The 22,846-nt window shown below is 41.4% G+C and overlaps 1 protein-coding gene across 1 annotated transcript in view; it reads left to right on the forward strand.

Annotated features, from left to right (window-relative positions):
- The window catches only part of LOC126483884 (alpha- and gamma-adaptin-binding protein p34-like), an 83,476-nt gene that overhangs the window by 34,517 nt on the left and 26,113 nt on the right, over positions 1-22,846 (forward strand). The window contains exon 4 of the mRNA XM_050107141.1: positions 22,178-22,336. Coding sequence (XP_049963098.1) covers positions 22,178-22,336 — 159 coding nt within the window. The remainder of the gene's footprint in view (positions 1-22,177; positions 22,337-22,846) is intronic.

Consider the following 22,846-nt stretch of genomic DNA (forward strand, 5'->3'; position numbering starts at 1 on the left):
AATGGTCACATAATCTTTGGCAGTAGTGCGACCTTGCAGAGTACTGAATTAGGCTGTCCAAATCATCACCAATCCCCTGCCATAGTTCACTCTTGGGTCATAAACTTGGCCAGAAGTTGTGAGCATCATGCAACAAAACTCCTCCAACTAAGTGACTTTCTTGGATCATTCCAGAGCCCATGTGTTATGGCTTCAGCACCACTTTTCCCTGTTATGAGTGTTTGCATGACTGGTGGATGGTTTTGGAGTTCCACTCACTCTACAATTCCTTGTTGATGGAGCTGCTTTTGTGTTCTTTTGGTGCTAACAGGGTTCACGTGTGTGACATTCAGTTCCGCAGTGAACTTTGCAGCTATCGCCTTCTAATTTTTTGTCACAGTCCTCTTCAACGACCGTTTTTCACGATCACTCGGTTCACACCTTTGTCCGCATTGTGATGTAGCAGATGATGATCTTCTACATGGTTGCCCTTGAAATATCAAATACTTTGGCTACTTTGGTTATGAAAGCACTCACCATATGAGAACCAGCAGTTTGTCCATGTTAGAAATCATTTAGTTCCAGCATAAAGCACTCACAACTGCGCAGAACACTGTTCTGACCATGGGTGACACTTGCAATGTATCAACATTGCACAGGTACTATTTGTGGTTAAAGACAACCAGGCAACCTGCTGGCTTGGCTAGCATCTGTATGTATGTTCAAGCATGCATTCCTCACTGTGTTTTCATGTATTTGCCCAACTGCTGTACATGTAGAGATGAGTCGTGGCTGTTCATGGCAGTCAGTGTTCCAGTGTTCTCCTTGACCGCCGCCAATGCTTATGTTTATTGCTGGCATTTAGATTTCTTTTATGAGCCTAAGTAGCTTTTTGCAGTTGACAGAAGCTTGACAGTTTAACTATGGATCTCAGTTGAGGACTGGAACTCATGTCATTGATGATGGTGGGATGTCTTCAGTGGCAAACAATCACACAGAGCAATCTTTGTTGAGTGTGCTTGTTGGAATAGCTCATCAATCTGGAGCTCTTATCCTTTAGAGTCTATGATTGCTTGTTATGCCTGCAAGAAATCCCATCCAAGAATAACATCATGACTACTTTCTATTAAAAAGACAAATTCAAAGGGCTGTGTTCTGGTGGTGATAGTTATTCTTTCAATGCATGTTCCTGTTGGCTGGACATATTTCCCATTTGCGACCTACAGCACAGTCAGTTTTGTCATGGAACATAGTCCTCTTTAGTTGGTGATGATAAGCATTTGACAGTACGGAAAAAGAAATCTCATTGACTAGCAACCAGATTGATTTGCCATTGATGATGATGTCAGTAAAATTTTGTGTCATCTTGGTAACAGTGGTAACTTTACCTCTCACATCCTATTACATTTTCACCAGAGGCAGCCTCACCCCCATAGATGGACGCCTCGCTTAGATTTTCTGTACAGGCTGCTAGAGGAGCTCTCGGTACCTCTGTACAGCGGCAATGAATGGCTATGGCATGCAGGGGAGCAACCTTGTCCACGGTACGGTGATGAGCTTCGGCCCAAAGATAAACTATAATTATCTTCAGTTGATAGGCTTGAATAGGTCTGTTGTGACAATGAGTACTCATTTTCTTTCTTTGCAGTAGCGCACAACATGTCCATAGCATCCACAGTGAAAATGGACTAGCAGACTGTCCTCCGTTCTTCAAACGTCTGTTCTTTTGCGGGGCATTTTACTTGGGTGGTCGGATGCTGGGTTGTCATTTGATAGTGGTGCTTATGTCTGCAGTGGCCGAGTCCGTTCTTTATGGTGTGTTCGACTGGTGTTGGATATTGATTCCATAGATAGATACACTTTTCCTCTCATCACTATTACATTATGAAGCAGGGGGTCAGTGTTCATACCGCTATGTCACTTGTACTGTCTGACCATTCTGGCTGTCACAAAATGCTGTGTGTCTTATTTGAAAATGTGGCATATGAGAGAAGGTAGGTCATGGTATTCCACAAATGTCATAGGGACCACATTCAGGAGTCAATCAAAACTCTATTGTCTGAATATTTGCTGCTGCATTTCCTCAATCTGCTGTCAGAACTTAATGAATTCTTCTGTTGTTGTGGCATCTTTTACCAGAAGAGCTTGGTACATATCTTCTGTGACTCGTTTCATCAAATGTGGCATTTTGTCAGTTTTTGACAGATGTGGCATTTTGTCAGTTTTTGACAGATGTGGCATTTTGTCAGTTTTTGACAGGTGTGGCATTTTGTCAGTTTTTGACAGCTTTTGCCACATTTGGATTCAGGGTGTTAAAAAAAAGACAAAACATTCTGTACCTTCAACTTTGGCATTTCACCATGATGCTGGGCACGGTTCTTCATTTCCTCTTCTGTAAAGTTGACTTTCTTTGATTGTCACCAAATGTTTTCTTCAGTTTTTTCCAGCCATTGAGCTTATCTTTGTTGTCTGTGAACCTTTACCGTTCTGTGTAGCCCAGCAAAAGTAAGCATTTGCTAAAAACATGTTATCCCACGTATTTTATTTGGTGACAGGGTTGACTCTTTTCAGTAATTTCACTGGGTGATGACCAGTGTCTACGGAAAACACAGATGAATGCCTGATGTGTGACTTACTGCAGTTTTGAAATCTATCTGTCTCCTGAATGTATGAATTATAGGAATGATGTGCTACTTGTATTCCTGTTTCTGTCCATGTAGGTAATAACTTTTATGTTGCTTCATTGGAGTCACAGTGATGTGGGTGTTCATCAATTAATGTCGCATTGAAACCACAATCAAGTCCAAATCCGAAGGCGGGGTCGTCAGTGAAGTACAGTGCTTACAACTGACAACAACATTCAGCCAAAACAGAACTGAACTTCTTCATGGAGAGTGCAACTATTCATGCAAACATTGAATATTCCAGAATGCCGGTATTTATTTGAACACAGAATGTACTAGAATATATAAATGCCATGCATGTAAGCTTACCAACCATGCCAACAGACATTGCAATGGAGACGGATGAGCTGGTGTGGTTATTAAGATGGAATAATGTGGACAACTACTGTTGACACCAAACACAGTGTGTGGTATGGGTAAGCCTGCTGATGGAAGTGTTTTCTTGCCAGTGGCAGTGGGCCAGGCAAGGCAGTTGTAATGCTGAGTTCAGCCCCCATGGACCTCAACTTGCATATCTCCATGCATCTACCAACATGGTTTTGGACTTTTTACTTCCCCATAGATTGACTCGCACAAGTTTTCATTTCCTCTTGGGGGAGGGGGTTTGTACAGCTTCTTGTTGAGCCACTGTTGGCCAGTACTGTACCTTTTGGCAACAGTGTTGTTTAGCGGCATTGTCAAGCCTGCACAGATACTAAAGTGGCAAGGAAGGATGTTCTTTTACATGTGATGCTTCTATTTATTTCTTCCTATTTCATAGTGTTAATTGTGGGCCACTGTGGGCCCAACATTTCTGCAGTGGTGGGAGGAACAGTTGTGCCTACAGAAAGAGCAGCAACATGAGCAGATGGGGGCACTTCTAAAGCAGAATACAGAGTTACTTCACTTCCACGCCATGCAGGTTGCGGGCATGGTGCCTGCTGTGCAGTTTTCTTCTCTGCTCCCAATGCTGTTTGCTGGTTTCAATGAATTTATGGAAAAGCGGGAAAATTACGTGCACCAGTTGTTGCTGCAGTGCCAGGTAAGGCATATCGTTGATCCAGTTGATAAAGCTGCCTTGTTAGTGTCCAGCAGTATGGGGCTATATGAAGTTGTCAAATTTTGAAGCCCTTCACTGAGCCTGAGAAATTTCCCTTTGGCAAACTTCGCCAATTGCTTACACGGCATTTTGTACATCAAACCCATGCGTGGTTACATTTTAACCCACACAACAAGTGTGTTGGAGACTCATATGTAGCCTGGATTGCTAGTTTGCAGGGCTCTTCATGCAAACATCGTTTTCAGTGTTCAAAATGTGTTACTTCATATGCAGACTCGCTAATTCTGTACGTGATGGTCTGGTTAGCACCAGATCCTGAAGTTCAAATTAGGGTGTTGACTATGTCCGATCCTTCTTAATATGACATTGCCCAGATTGCAAAATTGTATGAGCTTAATGGCAGCGGCGGGAATGTCATTTCTGACAGTTGGGAGGTGGCACAGTTAGGTGTGCATGGTGCCCTGTGGGGTTCACTGGTGGCCTTCCTTCCTGCCAAGTTGCCATGTATTGACACTGTTGGTAATTCTTGCGCAGTGGGTCTGCGGTGTTGCTTTGAGCTCAATGTGTTCGCATTGGTTGCTGTGTCATAGTTCATGCCCCCAACATTCTTCAGGTCACTGGTGGTGTTCTCCTCCTGCTCCTTTCCGATTGTCTTTTAGACATGTTCAATGGGATTGCTCACACATGGAGGCCGTGTGTGGGGTATGCTGTCAGGTAGGCGATTCCCCTCTTCATTTGCGACAAAGTAAAGGCTGAGATGCAGTGTTGGTAGGATTAAGGTGTCGTTTATTGTATTTAGTTGATACAGTGGGTCATCCCGTTGGTAGTGTTTCAGAGCCCAACTGCTTGATGCATCTTTGTGTCGAATTCGAAAAGATGGTCAATGAGCAATATGTCATGGATTTGTATATGAAACAGCAGCTGGTGGAGTTGTTGAGGGGCCGGTATTTTCCACATATCGACTTGCACGATGCATACATGCAGTTGCCGTTGGATTAAACTTCTTGGACTTCCTTTAGCCCTCAACACACCCTTTGGGCTTTACCAGCTTGATCGTATGCCTTTTGAAATCTCACCTGTGCCAAGAATTTATCAACCATATTTGGACCAGTTGATTCTAGACGTTTCTGTCACACAAAGTACCTTTATGACATTTGCAACCTGGAAAATTGGAGTTTTTTCTCCTCAAAGGTTCATTTTTTGGGACATGTGCTCGGCAAAGCTGGCCTTGTCCCTATGGACAGATGTGTCAAAACTTTGTCAACTGCCAGTGCTCAGGAAAGTGAAGGGCAAGATTTCATATCATGCTAAGTTCATTCCCCAGACAGCATACATCTGCCATCCTCTTAATGAGTTTTACCAAAAGGACATCAAGTTCGTCTGGTCTGCAGACTGTCACCTGGCTTTTCAGTTCCTCAAGCAGTTACACCATGTATACCTTTAACCGTGACTGATGAACATATCAATATGGTGTTGGGTACGGTTCTATCCCATCAGCGCCCGGATGGCACTGAACAGCCCTTCGTTTATGCTTTAGAGAGACTTTTTGCGGCTTAGTTTAATTATTTACAGTTGGGGAAAGGAGGCACTGGCTACAGTCCTTCCTCATAATCAACCACAAGCTAGTGGTTTCCCTATTTGGCACTTGTTGCAAGTTCCCAGACAAGAGTTTCCACCGGTGGCAGAGATGGACCCGTTTCTCAGTAATTCTTGCTTTGACATTCATTACTGCTCCACCATGCTGGATGCAAATGCTGATGCTCCATTGCATCTACCAGTGGGGCCCAGTCCAGAGTTCGATCAGCAGGAGGCTCTCATGTTTGTATTAGATGATACCTTGCTGCAAACCCTGTCAGATTTTTCATTGTGAGAGGTCACAACTACCACAGCTGCCAACCCACTTTTCCAGTAAATCATTTCGGCTGTCCATATGGTTTGGTCAGAACACGTCTCTTCAGGTGTGGATCAGTATGGGTGTGACACATGTTTTTTATCCTACACAGTTAACTCAAGATTGTCCAGGGACTCTTCATGCTGGTCACAGAGGAACAATGTTGTCAAGTGGTCATCCCCCAGCACTGTGTCCTCACATAATCCAGCTGCTGGACGTGTTGCAGTGGGGTATGACTTGTACGAAGGCATTAACGTGATGTCGCGTCTGCTGGCTGGCAATCAGTTGCAACATTGAACATCTGGTGCAGGCTTTCGGGGCCTTTGTATAGAACCAGTGTGCATTGCTGTACCAGTTTTTTCCTTGGCTGGTATCAGAACACCCTTGGGAACAGAGTGCACATCGATTTCGCACATTCCTTTTAGGACAACATGTGGTTGTTGGTGGTCGATGCTGTGTCAGATTTCCTGTATGTGGCAAAGATGTCCTCCACATTGCTGACTGCCACTGTACATACTTAGTCAGTCGTTCCCCAGGACCCTCATGTCCAATAACAGTTGGCAATTTGTGTTGTGAAAGTTTGAAAACTTTTACATTTGCAATGGTATCCAGCATCTACACTATGTGATCAAAAGTATCCGGGCTCCCCCAGAAAGAAACATTTTCATATTAGGTGCATTGTGCTGCCGCCTACTACCAGGTATTCCATATCAGCGACCTCAGCAGTCATTAGATGCCAAAAGAGAGCAGAATGGGGCACTCCGCGGAACTCATGGACAAATGTGATCAGGTAATTGGGTGTCACTTGCGTCATACATCTGTACGCGAGATTTCCACACTCGTAAACATCCCTAGGTTCACTGTCTCCAATGTGATAGTGAAGTGGAAACATAAAGGGACACATACAGCACAAAAGCGTACAGGCCGACCTCATCTGTTCACTGACAGAGACCGCCGACAGTTGAAGAGGGTTGTAATGTGTAATAGGCAGACATCTATCCAGACAGGAATTCCAAACTGCATCAGGATCCGCTGCAAGTATTATGACAGTTAGGCTGCAGGTGAGAAAACTTGGATTTCTGGATTTCATGGTCGAGAGGCTGCTCATAAGGCACACATCGCGCCGGTAAATGCCAAATGACACCTTGCTTAGTGTAAGGAGCATATACATTGGATGATTGAATAGTGGAAAAATGTGTGGAATGACCAATCACGGTACAGAATGTGGTGATGCCATAGCAGGGTGTGGGTATGGTGAATGTTTGGTGAACGTCATCTGCCAGCGTCTGTAGTGCCAACAGTAAAATTCGGAGGTGGTGATGTTATGGTGTGGTGGTGTTTTTCATGGAGGGGGCTTGCACCACTTGTTTTGTGTGGAACTATCACAGAACAGGCCTACATTGATGAGTTAAGCATCTTCTTGCTTGCCACTGTTGAAGAGCAATTCGGGGATCGCGGTTGCATCTTTCAACACTATGGAGCATCTGTTCATAATGCACTGCCTGTGGTGGAGTGGTTACATGACAATAACATCCCTGTAATGGACTGGCCTGCACAGAGTCCTGACCTGAATCCTATAGAACACCTTTGGGATTTTTTGGAATGCCAACTTCATGCCAGGCCCCACTGACCAACATCGATACCTCTCCTCAGTACAGCAGTCCATGAAGAATGGGCTGCCATTCCCCAAGAAACCTTCCAGCACCTGATTGACCATATGCCTGTGAAAGTGGAAGCTGTCATCAAGGCTAAGGGTTGGCCAACACCATATTGAATTCCAGCATTACCGTTGGAGGGCGCCATGAACTTATAAGTCATTTTCAGCCAGGTGTCCGGATACTTTTGATCACACAGTGTAACTACTACGCCGTTTGAGTCACTGTTCAAATGGAGGTGGAGTGCTTTGTGCATGCGTTAAGACTCAAATGAAGTAGTCCATGAATGCCTGGCTCTTCCTGTGTCGGTGTGTTGTCAAGTTTTTTGGCTACTTTCCACAGATACCACTCAACAGATGATGTCCAGTAGAATGTTTGCATGGGTGCCAGCCACAGGGTCTCATTGATTTATTGCTGTGACTCTCAGTTCACTGCACAGGTCTCCGGCTCTCTCCTCTGGTTCTGTGCCAGAGGTCGCGGCCCAGGCCCAGCCATTTTTGCTCCTAGGTGGCCTTTTCAGCGAGGATGTATTTAGTATCCCCTCCAGCAGACATCATAATGGAAGCAGGTGAGCTGACATGGTTAGTGGCGGAATAGTGTGAACAACTACTATGGGGGACGCACGTGACATGTCATCTGGACAGACACACTGAGGGAAGTGTTTACCTGCTGACAACAGTAAGTCATGTGGGCAGTTCTAATACTTCAACCACTGCAAGACTTTCAACACACTGAGGAAAGTATTTACCTGCCGGTAGCAGTAAGTCAGGTGGGGCTGTTCAACCACTGCAGACTTTGCCTTGTACCTCGTGCTGTATACCATTGTTGCAAGCTTGATTGTCAGCAATCCATGCCTGCTGTATATTTTGTTTATACCCGTACTTGTCTGTATACAATTTTGGCTTTCTGCTTCCCCTGGATTGACTTGCATGGCAAGTTTTCATTTCCTCTTGTGGGGTTATGTTCCCCGACTTGTTGTTGAGCCGCTGTCAGCCTGTTCTGTACCTTGTGCCAACAGTGGTGTTTAGCAGCATTGTCATGCCTGTGCAGGTACTAAAATAAGATATTTCAAGAACCTTACAGAAATCATAATACTAAATAACAAATAATTGCTAGTGGATGGGTTTGAACTGTTGACCTGCAACACATCAGGCTGCACTGCTAACCCCTGCACCACACAGCAAGCACCAGAGCTGGTTGCATGTTAATAATTTGTTATGCAGTTATGGCTGACTCATTTGTGATGATAACAAAGACGTTCACTTCTGTGGATGGAGAGATTGTGTTGAGATGTTTGAACTGAAGGTTACTGTCAATTCAGCACAAACATACACAATAGCAGAAAAATTATTTCGTACTGTGGTTCTATACCCACCTCAGTGGCCGATGTTGCTAATGCATGCATGTGCGGTAAGCCAGTTCGAATCCTGGTGATGGAAAAACTTTTGCTGCCAGTATTTCGCCAAGGTGGTGGCATAAAGTTCCTGATCACAAGTCTTTGTACCAATGTCATGATTTAAAGATCAAAACTCTCTGCAGTGTCTCATGAAGTGAGGGCATGTGGCACTGTTGATGATGATCCGTCCATCAGATGGGGACTTTAAGCTTGGCAGCACACTTTGTGCTATTAGCGAGGAGCAGGCTAAGTGCTTGCACTGGGTTTCACTCTCTCACTTCTGTCGTCATTGTCGTCGTCATCATCATCATCATCATCATCATCATCATCATCATACAGCACAAACATTACGCTGCATCACACACACGCGCACACACACAATTTATATATGCATACAGGGTGTTACAAAAAGGTACGGCCAAACTTTCAGGAAACATTCTTCACACACAAAGAAAGAAAATATGTTATGTGGACACGTGTCCAGAAACGCTTACTTTCCATGTTGGAGCTCATTTTATTACTTCTCTCCAAATCGCATTAATCATGGAATGGAAACACACAGCAACAGAACGTACCAGCGTGACTTCAAACACTTTGTTACAGGAAATGTTCAAAATGTCCTCCGTTAGTGAGGCTACGTGCATCCACCCTCCGTCGCATGGGATCCCTGATGCGCTGATGCAGCCCTGGAGAATGGCGTATTGTATCACAGCCATCCACAATACGAGCACGAAGAGTCTCTACATTTGCTACTGGGGTTGCGTAGACAAGAGCTTTCAAATGCCCCCATAAATGAAAGTCAAGAGGGTTGAGGTCAGGAGAGCATGGAGGCCATGGAATTGGTCCACCTCTACCAATCCATCGGTCACTGAATCTGTTGTTGAGAAGCGTACGAACACTTCGACTGAAATGTGCAGGAGCTCCATCGTGCATGAACCACATGTTGTGTCGTACTTGTAAAGGCACATGTTCTAGCAGCACAGGTAGAGTATCCCGTATGAAATCATGATAGCGTGCTCCATTGAGCGTAGGTGGAAGAACATGGGGTGCAATCAAGACATCACCAACAATGCCTGCCCGAATGTTCACAGAAAATCTGTGTTGCTGACGTGATTGCACAATTGTGTGCGGATTCTCGTCAGCTCACACATGTTGATTGTGAAAATTTACAATTTGATCACGTTGGAATGAAGCCTCATCCTTAAAGAGAACATTTGCACTGAAATGAGGATTGACACATTGTTGGATGAACCATTTGCAGAAGTGTACCTGTGGAGGCCAATCAGCTGCTGATAGTGCCTGCACACGCTGTACATGGTACGGAAACAACTGGTTCTCCTGTGGCACTCTCCATACAGTGACGTGGTCAACGTTACCTTGTACAGCAGCAACTTCTCTGACGCTGACATTAGGGTTATCGTCAACTGCAAGAAGAATTGCCTCGTCCATTGCAGGTGTCCTCATCGTTCTAGGTCTTCCCCAGTCGCGAGTCATAGGCTGGAATGTTCCGTGCTCCCTAAGACACCGATCAATTGCTTCGAATGTCTTCCTGTCGGGACACCTTCGTTCTGGAAAGCTGTCTCGATACAAACGTACTGTGCCACGGCTATTGCCCTATGCTAATCCATACATCAAATGGGCATCTGCCAACTCCGCTTTTGTAAACATTGCACTGACTGCAAAACCACGTTCGTGATGAACACTAACCTGTTGATGCTACGTTCTGATGTGCTTGATGCTAGTACTGTAGAGCAATGAGTCGCATGTCAACACAAGCACCGAAGTCAACATTACCTTCCTTCAATTGGGCCAACTGGCGGTGAATCGAGGAAGTACAGTACATACTGACGAAACTAAAATGAGCTCTAACATGGAAATTAGCGTTTCCGGACACATGTCCACATAACATCTTTTCTTTATTTGTGTGTGAGGAATGTTTCCTGAAAGTTTGGTCGTACCTTTTTGTAACGCCCTGTATATGTAGTATTACAAATATTGTAATGGAGCATGTTATAAACAAAACTATGGTTCTGTGTGAGGTGGCACCATGCATAATAGTAATGTCTAATTATACACTCATTTTGAGGAGGCACCATGCATACTAGTAATTTCTAATTATATGCTCATTTGACAGTGCAGCAGTAGCACAGGAATGTGGCAATGTAATAAGAAATAATCAATGACATTCATTAATAGTGATGATACACAATTGTAAATAATTTTGGTAACAATTTGATGCCTGGCAGTTGATGTCCTACTCCAAATGCTACCCCTTGGCATTCTACAATATAGTCACTATGACAGGAAGTATTACGCAGACACTCATAGTGAATTTTTTCTTTTGCTCTCTACAGATTGACTGCTATGTTGGAACTGTAGTATTCTGAATGGAACTGTCAGAACTTGTGGAACTGTGTAATTGCTGTAACTATAGGAACTGAATGAATGTTGGCAGCACATCACCTTGTGGCTGTTGGTGGAAGGATGTCCATCTGTGCCCATACTTGGCAGAAGTGCAAAATAGTCCATGGTTGCCAGTGCTTTCTCTGGTGGCTGGCAACAGTAGCAGTGGATAAATATAATGTGCTCCTGGACATGGGGCAGATGGAAAATGTGGTCCCGATTAGTGAGCATCATCTATGGGCGTTTGCTCAGAACTGAGAAGGCGCCTGGCTAGTGGTTGTGCCTATGCTGTGACAGTGTCTCTTGACCTATGTACATAGCACAACATGCTATGTGGGGTAAAAAATAACTGTTTAGAAAGAAGAAATAGTAGTGTTATGACACAAAGGTGGACAAAGAACAAAGAGAAAGCTTCTGTCTGTGAACTTGCAAAGTCAATGTCCTGTTGCAATTGCTGTTCATAATGATTACAAGTGAAATTGAGGAAACAGTGTTTTTTAATTGACGTCGGTAACTTGAACATGCTGCATGCATATACCTGGGAATGGATAGTAAGAATGCTTGCATTTTTTGAGTCAGTCTTGTTAAAAAGTAAATGTTTGTAAATTTTTTTTTAAATGATTTCTTGAAGCCTTCAGCTGCCATTTTCTTTATTTCCTGTATGATTGCACAATTTCGGCTTTAGGACATTTTCAAATATTTTACGAATGATTTTTTGGTAACACATTATATCATGTGCATCGTTGCTCTTATGACATCATGTCACGCAACGACGCATATGACATAATCTGTTGCCAAAAAATCATCCGTAAAATACTTGAAAATGACTTAAGGCTGAAATTGTACAATAGTACAGGAAATAAAGACAATGGCAGCTGAAGGCATCAAGAAATCATTCAAAAAATTCATTGCAGTTGCGGACCCTATCGCATTGAAAATTATAAATGTTTGTAGTAGAATAAGGTCATATTCAGGTGAAAGGGCAGCAAAAAACAGAATTAAAAATAATAAACTATAGATGGAGAATGAAAGCTGGAAGAGTGGAGGAGATAGTTAAGGAGAGGAACCCAGTACCAGCGAAGCTTATTGAGTAAAGATGATGAAGTAAGAGATAAAAGGATTAAATTGGAGCATTAAATGAAACAAGAGATTAAGGAGATGATATCTGGACAAACTGAAGGAACCAGAGGTGGTTGAGAGTTTCAGAGGGAGGAGTAGGCGATGATTGATTTAAGTAAGTGAAAGGAATACAGCAAAAGTCGGCTTTGTAGCTTTGAGAGATAAAATGGTGAAGGTGGCAGAGGATCAAATAGCTAAAAAGATAAGACCTAGTAGAAGTCACAGATAACACAGAAGATACTGAATTTATTTGATGAAAATAGAAAAATGCAGTAATCAAAGTAGGCAAAAGGGATAACAGAAAATTGACAGAAAGTGCAAGATAGCTAGAGAACAAATGCCAGGCTGTAGAAGTTTGTGTTAGTAGAGGAAAGATAGAAGCTGCCTGTAGGAGAGATAAAGAGCTTTCAGAGAAGAGAGAAGCAGCTATATGAATATCAAGGTCTCATATGGCAAGACGGTACTAGTCAAACTAGAGAAGCCTGAAAGGTGAAACGTGAGAGGGCTATACAAGGTAAATGAACTTAAGACATATAATAGATTGAGAAGGGAAAGTATATGACGATGAGGTGGGAGACATGATGCTGCAAGAACAATTTGACAGAGAACTGAAAGCCCTAAGCTGAAACAACGTCCCAGAAGAGTAGACAAGATTCCTTCAGAATTGTTGAGATCCTTGGGAGAGACTACATGACAAAACTGTTCCACCTGGTTTGCAAGATTTATGAGACAAGTGAAATATCCTGACTTCAAGAAGAATGTAATAATTCCCATTCTGCAAAAGGTGGGTGCTGACAATTGTGAATATTACCGAACTATCAGGTTGATGAACCAGGGTTGCAAAATGCTTACACAAATTATTTACAGATGGACAGCAAAACAGGCAGAAGCTGACTTTGGAGAAGATCAGTTTGGGTTCCGGAGAAATGTAGGAACACACAAGACAATGTTGATCCTACAACTTATCATTGAAGATAGATTACATAAAGCCAGTCCGCATTTATATTTGTCGATTTAGAGAAAACTTATGACAATATTGACTGGCACACACTCTGAAATTTTGAAGGTAGTAAGGATAAAATGTAGGGAACTGAGACTATTAACAATTTGTACTGAAACCAGACGACAGTTATAAGAGGAAGCAGTGGAAGAGAAAGAAGTGTTACAGAGTTGTAGTCTATCCGTGATGTTATTCAAACTGTATATTAAGCAAGCAGTAAAGGAAAACAAGGAGAACTTTGGGAAGGGTATTAAAGTTAAAGGAGAAGAAATAAAAACTTGGAGGTTTGCTGAACATATTGGAGTTCTGTCAGAGACAGCAAATTATTTGGAAGAGCAGCTAAATGCATTGGATGGAGTCTTGAAAAGAGGTTATAAGATAATCAACCAACATAAAACATGAATGATGGAATGTAGCCAAATTAATTCAGGTAATGACGAGGGAATTAGTTTAGTGAATGACGCGTAGACACGTTCAAGACTACCAGGTAGAAGGACTGGTGGCGCGCGTAAACTTGTTCAGAGCACACAGAGACAGGTACAAAGGCGCGCTTGTTAACACGTCCAGAGAAGTTAAATGTGGTAGATGAGTTTTGCTATTTGATCAGTAAAATAACCGATGATGGTGGAAATTGAAAGGATGTAAAAGGCATACAGGTGATGGTGAGAAAAGCATTTCTGGGAAAGAGCAGTTTGTTAATATATAATTGAAATTTAAGTGTTAGGAAGTTTTTCTGAAGGTATTTGTCTGGAGTGTAGCCTTTCACAGAAGTGAAATGTGGATGATAGGCATTTCAGACAAGAAGAGAGTAGCAGCTTTTGCAATGTGGTGCTACAGAACAATTTTGAATATTAGATGGATAGTTTGAGTAAATAATGAGGAGGTGCTGAATCAAATTGGGGGAAAAAAATTATGGCTCCACTTGACAAAAAGAAGGGATCAGAGGAGATGATACATCCTGAAGCATCAAGAAGTCATCAGTTTAGTTATAGAGGAATGTGTAGATAGTAAAGTTACGGAGGTAGGCAAAGGTGTGAATACAGTAAGCAGGTTCAAATGCATGATTATAGAAATGAGGACATTCATACCTTCTTATGAGACAAGTGACATTTGTATTAGACAAGATTATAAAAAGAATTCCATTCCATCTTATAAAAGTTGATATCTTGATCACATAACATGTTATTAAAATTTATTACCAGTTTTGGCTTTTCAACCATCATAAATCTAAAAATGAAAAAATGTAAACAAAAACATCAATAGATTTACCAAACAAAAATATGCATATTTTTATTACGGTGTATTGATAATTTTTACTTATGGACCGTCTGACAGCAACTGAATAAAACACAATTGTAGTGCCATACGCGTTTCGCCTTTAATTTCTGCAAGGCATCATCAGTGGCCTGGAATATGTACATATGTTAGCTATTTTATTTACATTTTTGTCACTGTGCCTATAGGTTATTAACAGTTCTGGTGGTTGCTATTTCCTATTAAGTAGTAATGTTTTGAACTGTACTTACAGGTTGCGTGGACAATTTCTTACGTATTACGCTCCTGTTGCATCTTTGGTGTTGTTCTTCTTCTTATGAACGCCAATTTGCGGTTTTTTCCACATTCCACAGCACCATGCACTGAACGCTTGTTTTAATGCAATGTTTTGGTTTCTGTTGCCGACTGTTAAATGTTTTTGCCAAAGATCAAAACTTATGAGTGTAATTGTTAAAGTATCTCTGGTCAGTTCACGTATGCATTTGTGTGTGTGTGTGTGTGTGTGTGTGTGTGTGTGTGTGTGTGTGTGTGTGTGTGTGTGTGTGTGTGTCCAGATGGTGTGGGGAAGAACAACACCAAAGATGCAACAGGAGCGTAATATGTAAGAAATTGTCCACGCAACCTGTAAGTACAGTTCAAAACATTACTACTTAATAGGAAATAGCAACCACCAGAACTGTTTATAACCTATAGGCACAGTGACAAAAATGTAAATAAAATAGCTAACATATGTACTTATTCCAGGCCACTGATGATGCCTTGCAGATATTAAAGGCGAAACGCGTATGGCACTACAATTGTGTTTTATTCAGTTGCTGTCAGACGGTCCATAAGTAAAAATTATCAATATACCGTAATATTACACGCAACTGAGGGAGACAGGACTACAAAAGTTGAAGATGTCAATACAGCTATGTCAAGCATTCCCTGTCAACGTGTACAACAGGTTCAAGAAAATACATCTGAGACTCCATAAGACGATACAGCACATAAAATTCAACAAAACATGCAAAAAGAACGATTTAATTCCAAGTTACATTAATGTAAAGGTTAAAAACAGTTCTACAGTGGCACAAAAGTCGAAATCATTTGCAGAACGATATTGGTCACTACATGAAATTAAGATGCTCTATTCAAAAAAACAGCACCTAATCATGGTGCTCTACGAGACTCATCTAGAATTGGCAAAAAACGTGGGAAACGCCGCAGTTTTCATGGCACTAGTAGAAAAAACTGAACACAACACATACACAGCAATGAAACATTTACAAAACAAACATAGACAGAAGATAATGAAACTAACAGTAAAAAAGACGCAAAAATACATTTACATTTTAAATGTGAAACCACATGAACTCCAACACACATTCCATCCGTGCTTAGTTAACCTAACAGAGACAGAACTACACGAAAATGAAAAAATGCTCTTGGAAAAAGGTTTGAAACACTGCACCAATAGCAAATCATAGAACAAAATCTCTCATCCCACAGCAACCTCACCACAGATGCAATAAAAGAAATAACAGATATGCTCAGACTGACAACTGAACAAAACTACTTTCAGTTTGAGAAAGAATATTATCTGCAAACTGATGGACTGCCCATGGGATCCCCAATATCAGGAACACTAGCAAATATTTTCATCAGTCACCTAGAAAATCAAATATTTGGAAAGATAACCACAAATGAAAGTTTCAAAATCATATATTGGTACAGATACGTGGATGACATTATTTGTCTGGTAGATGAGCCAAGTGAAAAAATAGATGAACTCCATTCAGAAATAAACAAAGCACATCAGAACATAAAATTCACACTTGAAAAAGAAAAAGAAAATCAAATAAATTTTCTTGACATTACAATTAAAAAAGAAAATGGCAAACATACATTTAACATCTTTAGAAAACCAACAGCGACAGACACAATAATACATTCCACATCCAACCACCCCCACAGCCAGAAACTTGCAGCACTAAGACACATGTTACATAGATTAAACAGAATCCCACTCAGCAAGAGAAACTATGAACAAGAAATGAGTACAATCATACAAATAGCTAGGAACAACAGGTATGACACACATGTGGTACACAGGCTCAATCAAAAAATAAAAACACAAATATAAAACAAACACAACATTTCCAGAATACAAAAGAACTCACAAGCTGAAAACTTACAAACATACTCAACAAACACACACAATGACAACACCACACAGAAAAGAGCCAGATGGTACACCATGACCTACACACATAAACTAACACACAGAGCTGCAAATATCCTAAAGAGACAGGGCTTCAAAATAGCATATAAGCCTGGGCAAACCCTTCAATCACACCTAAGCCAGCCAGCCACCAAGAGGGACAAATTCCAACAATCAGGAATATATAAACTTGAATGTCAAAGTTGTGATGCAGTATACATAGGCATGACATGCAGGAATTTTGAAACAAGATACAAAGAACATATCAGATGTTGGAAGTATGAAACAAACCATTCCACATTTGCAGAGCATTTAAAACACTACAACCATCATCCTACAAACATGGAACAAGAAATGAAAATAATGAGAATAAGCAACCATGACAAACATCTTATACAATCACAAGAAAACTTCCACATCCAGAAAGCCATAGCAGAAAACAAACATGTGATAAATGAACAAACACACATCAGCACAAGCTCCCTACTACACTTAATAAAGGAAATGATAACATAAAACAAGAAAACTCTTCCCCACACCATCTGGACACACACACACACACACACACACACACACACACACACACACACACAAAAAAATTATACCACACCAAAATACACACACACACACACACACACACACACACAGCACAAAAAAAATATATCTCACACCAAAACACACACACACACACACACACACACACACACACACACGCTAACACAGAGCACAAAAAAAATGTTAAATCAATATCACACCAAAACACACACACACACACACACACACACACACACACACACACACAAATGCATACATGAACTGACCAGAGATACTTTAACAGTTACACTCATAAGTTTCGATCTTTGGCAAAAACATTTGACAGTCGGCAACAGAAACCAAAACATTGCATTAAAACAAGCGTTCAGTGCATAGTGCTGTGGAATGCAGAAAAAACCGCAAATTGGCGTTCATAAGAAGAAGAACAACACCAAAGATGCAACAGGAGCGTAATATGTAAGAAATTGTCCACGCAACCTGTAAGTACAGTTCAAAACATTACTACTTAACAGGAAATAGCAACCACCAGAATTGTTTATAACCTATAGGCACAGTGACAAAAATGTAAATAAAATAGCTAACATATGTACATATTCCAGGCCACTGATGATGCCTTGCAGAAATTAAAGGCGAAACGCGTATGGCACTACAATTGTGTTTTATTCAGTTGCTGTCAGACGGTCCATAAGTAAAAATTATCAATATACCATAATATTACACGCAACTGAGGAAGACAGGACTACAAAAGTTGAAGATGCATATTTTTGTTTGTTTTGTGTGAATAAAATGAACACGTTACCTAAACATTTAGTGGACACATAGACAGTACATGGGTCACACAAGAAATGATTTCCAAGATGGAGGAGAGAAGAAAATTGAAAAACAAGAACACTGAAGATGCAAGAAAGATATACCGAAGGTTAAATAACGAACTGCGAAGAGAAACAGAGCAGGCTAGGAAAAAATGGCTAAAAGAGGAATGTGATGAAATTGAAGAATTGGACAGGAAAGGAAGATACGACTTACTATACAACAGAGTAAAGACTATGACATGGGAACAAAACAGAGCAGGAAGTGCTACTATGGAAATTTTGAGTAAAGACGAAGAGGTAGTGTATAAAGATCGTGACGATGTCCTCCAGAGATGGGAAGAATATATAAAAGAGCTATATGACACAAATAGCAAACCAGAAACTCTGGAACTTGAATCACACAACAGTGTAAGTGATGAAGAGAAAGGACCGACCATCATAATGGAAGAAGTAAAGTCTGCTATTGCTGCAATGAAAAATGGCAAAGCAGTAGGTACAGATACAATACCGGGAGAAATACTAAAATGCTTGAACCACAATGGAATAAGAGAAATATTGAGGTTATGTAATAAAATATATGACAGTGGTGAATGGCCTGAGGACTTTTTGACAACAGTAATGATTCCATTGCCGAAAAAAACAAGGAACCAAGAAATGCAGCGAGCACAGGACAATCAGCCTCATTTCACATGCAGCCAAAGTGATGTTAAGAATAATTAATAAAAGACTTGAAAAAGTAATAGAGGAGAATCTCGGCGAGGAGCAGTTTGGCTTTAGACGGAATACGGGCACCAGAGATGCAATAGGGCTCCTACGAATCTTAGGAGAAAGGTTTATTGAAAAAGGAAGAGACCTATATATGTGCTTCATCGATTTAGAAAAGGCATTTGACAATGTGGTTTGGGACAAGCTGGCGACTATTATGAGGGAAAAGAGAGTGGACTGGAAAACCAGAAGACTTATAAACTCATTGTACCTTAATCAAAAAGTTTCAGTTAAAGTGAGAGGAGAAAGTACAAACTGGATCAGACTAGGGAAAGGAGTAAGACAAGGATGCTGTTTATCACCTACTCTTTTCAACCTGTACTTGGAAAATATGATTGACCAATGCTCATTAGATGACAAAGGAGTAGAAATTGGAGGAAGAAGAGTAGGGTGCTTGAGATTTGCTAATGACATGGTCCTTCTAGCCACAGGGGAAAAAGAATTACAGGATTTGGTGGACACCATTGCAACTAACGGAAAAAAATATGGAATGAAAATTAACACAAATAAAACAAAAGTATTGGCAATAGGAGGAAATAAGGAACTAAACATTGTGCTGAATGGAGAAAAACTAGAACAGGTGCAAAATTTTAAGTATCTTGGAAGCAGGATAGACACCGACTGGAAGTGCACCACAGAAATTAAAACAAGGATAGCAATGGCAAAAGAGGCGTTTTATAAGAAAAGGAGAATCTTCTGCAGCGGTATGGACAGAGAACTCAGAAAGAGACTCATAAAATGTCTTGTATGGAGTGTTCTTCTATATGGCGCCGAAACATGGACTATGAGGAAAAAAGACAGAGAAAGGCCGGAGGCTTTTGAGATCTGGACATGGCGGAAGATGGAAGGAATAAGTTGGATGGACAGAGTAAAAAATGAAGAGGTACTGAGAAGAGTGGGAGAGAAAAGGCAGTTACTAGATGTAATAAAGAGAAGAAAAAGAAATTGGATTGGGCATATATTAAGAAAAAATGACGGACTGATAAAAACAGTTTTAGAAGGTTATGTAGAAGGGAAAAGGAAGCGAGGAAGGAAGAGATTCCAGATACTGGATGACATGATGGACGGTACAACATACAGCAGCCTTAAGAAGGAAGCAATGGATCGCAGAAAATGGAGAGGCAAAGGACCTGCTAATATAGCAGATAACTGATGATGATGATGATGATGAGACAGTACATAAAAGAACAAGAGCAGAGAATGCATAGTTGTAGATTAAAGTTCAAAATAATTGGAACTAGTAGAATACTAGTTACAGACAACTAAAAGTATATGTAGCCAATACAAAAATATAAATGTTGTAGAAAGTTCTTGCAGAATGTAAGTGCTTTTGAATTAAAGCAACCCACTTACCAAAAGGTAGAAATGTGGAGTTGTGGACAGGTACACACAACAGAAAGGAAATTTACACATGCACGTGTATGACCTTACATGGTGCCAGCTAGACGTAGAGGGCCAATGCTGTTTTTTGACAGATGGACTGGTTGTGGTGGGGTAGTGTCTGACGGCACAAATTTTCAGCTTGTCCATTTGATATAAATCAAAGCCCACTGGCAACAAATGTCTTTAATTTCAGTGTGTCTTGATTCTCATTGTTGTTTAGGCAGTTCATGTGACAATCTTTACACTTGGCATATATTTCTGTTTTTTGTTGTGTATTTAGTTGAGCATGTTTTTGTTCAACGGCCTTGCTGCAGTGGTAACACCGGTTCCCATCAAATCACTGAAGTTCAAGTACTGTCGGACTGGGCTAGCACTTGCATGGGTGATCATCCAGTCTGCCGAGCGCTTTTAGCCAGCGGAGTGCACTCAGCGCTTGTGAAGCAAACTGAGGAGCTACTTGACTGAGAAGTAGTGGCTCCGGTCATGAAAACTGATGACGACTGGGAGAGCGGTGTGCTGACCATGTGCCCCTCCATATCCGCATCCAGTGATGCCTTCGGGCTGAGGATGACATTGCAGCCGGTCGGTACAGGTTGGCCTTCGTGGTCTGTTTGGGTGGAGTTTAGTTTTTATGTTTTTGTTCTTGATGATGAACTCTGTACAAACATTTCAATTGTTGAAACTATAGGTATTAAAAAATAATTTTTTTATGTCACAAAAAAGTGACCACAGGTGCAGCACTGGAAATCTGTTGCTCTTAGAAAGTCGTGATGTAGAAGAGTTTCTGGAAATGGGAAACAGCCTTGCATGCATTTTATCTGAAGTTTTTAGTTTTTATCAGTAATGTCAGAGTCGAATTTTTTAGGAGGTACCCAAGTTTAATGAACTTTTATGTGACAGAGGCATTGACTTTCATTACTTAGAAAAGGCGAAGCTGGTTGGCTGTTCACAGGCTGTTTTTGTGAGTATCTAAGCAAAGTAATTGATTGAGTAGGCAATGTGGTCTTGGACGTCTGTGCTTGTCCTTCATTATGGAACATGGCGGTTGAAGTTTTACCCATTCTATGAAGCAGGAGAGACAGCAATCTGTATCAGATCTGATGACAGGGTACGGGAAGTTATGATTGCCTTGGGCGCAGGATATTCGAGATTGAACCAGGTATCAGTGGAAATGTGTTGCCTGGTTATATGAATCAGCATTTTTTGCTACGCCAAGTTGGTAATCACATCCAGCTACACCATTGACCATGCAAACAGCCATTGGAAACAATCACTTCACCACTGGCAAGGCTGGTGGAGGCAGTATTATGCTGTTTGGGGAGGGGGTTCAAATGGGCTTCCATAGGCCCTGTGGTAGTAATTGAAGGCACCATGACAGCTGTGGACGATGTGAACATTATTGTGGACCACATGCATCCCTTCATGCTTGATTACTTCCCCAACAGTGATGGCATCTTCCAGTAGGATAACTTTTCATTTTGATGGAATCATGCTGCAGTTATTTGAGGAACATGATTGTGACCTTGTGTTGATGTCATGGCCATCAAATTCACCTCATTTGAACCCAATGGAACACGTCTGCGACACTGCTGGGTGCCAGCTCCATGTCTGCAAACCACTGGCCTATAGTTTTAAGGAAATTACATGATGTACGCATAAACATCTGGTGCCACATACTTCTGGTAACCAAACAAGGACTTGTGAATCCGTGCCATGTAGAATAGTTGTTGTATTGTGTTTGAAAGGCAGACCATCATGGTTTTAAGCAGATGATCATAATGTTTTGGCTTGTCACTGCATCTCTTTACATGTGTACGAATGCAATTCTCTCTCTCTCTCTCTCTCTCTCTCTCTCTCTCTCTCTCTATTAAATGTTACCAATTTCATAATAAACATTAATACCTGCATAATATTCCAGGTCTGATAAACTGTTACATGGCTCTCTTGCAGTCTGTACCACCAGTTACACCTTTTCTAGCTGGTGTTATTTGTCTTTAGATGTTGTGTTGATTTTACAGTGCAAGAATGGTGTGTTGAACAAGGCTTTGAATTGGTGGAACTCAATCCAGATCTTGACCCGGAGTGGGAAGCAGAACAAGATTTCCTGGAAACTACTGGTGTGAAACGAGTTATCCAAGCTCTACATGCTCACCTTTGGCCAAATTTGCACATGAAAGGTAAGTGCAGTAATACTGTGATATACACAAAAATGACTAAACATTGCTTTTAGTTGATATTCAAACAATGGAAAATCCAGGATGGAATGTAACAATATTATGAGAAGGAAAGTTGCTACTCACCTTATAGCAGAGATCCTGAGTCCCGATAGGCACAACAAAAAGACTATCACAATTAAAGCTTTTGGCCATTAAGGCCTTCAACAACAACAACACACACACACACACACACACACACACACACACACACACAGACGCGCGCACGCGCGCGCAAATCACAAACACGACTGCAGTTTCAGGCAACTGAAACCACACTGCGAGCAGCAGGACCAGTGCATGATGGGAGTGGTGAGTGGGTGGGGGTAGGGAGGAGGTTGGGGTGGGGAGGGGGGGAGAGATAATATGGTGGGGGTGGATGACAGTGAAGTGCTGAATGTTAGACAGAGAGCAGGGGATGGCTATGGAAGGGGAGGGGGGGGGGGGGGAGTAGCGGAAAAGGAGAGAAATAAA

This window comes from Schistocerca serialis, chromosome 6 (assembly GCF_023864345.2).
Source record: "Schistocerca serialis cubense isolate TAMUIC-IGC-003099 chromosome 6, iqSchSeri2.2, whole genome shotgun sequence".
Taxonomy (NCBI): Eukaryota; Metazoa; Arthropoda; class Insecta; order Orthoptera; family Acrididae; genus Schistocerca; species Schistocerca serialis.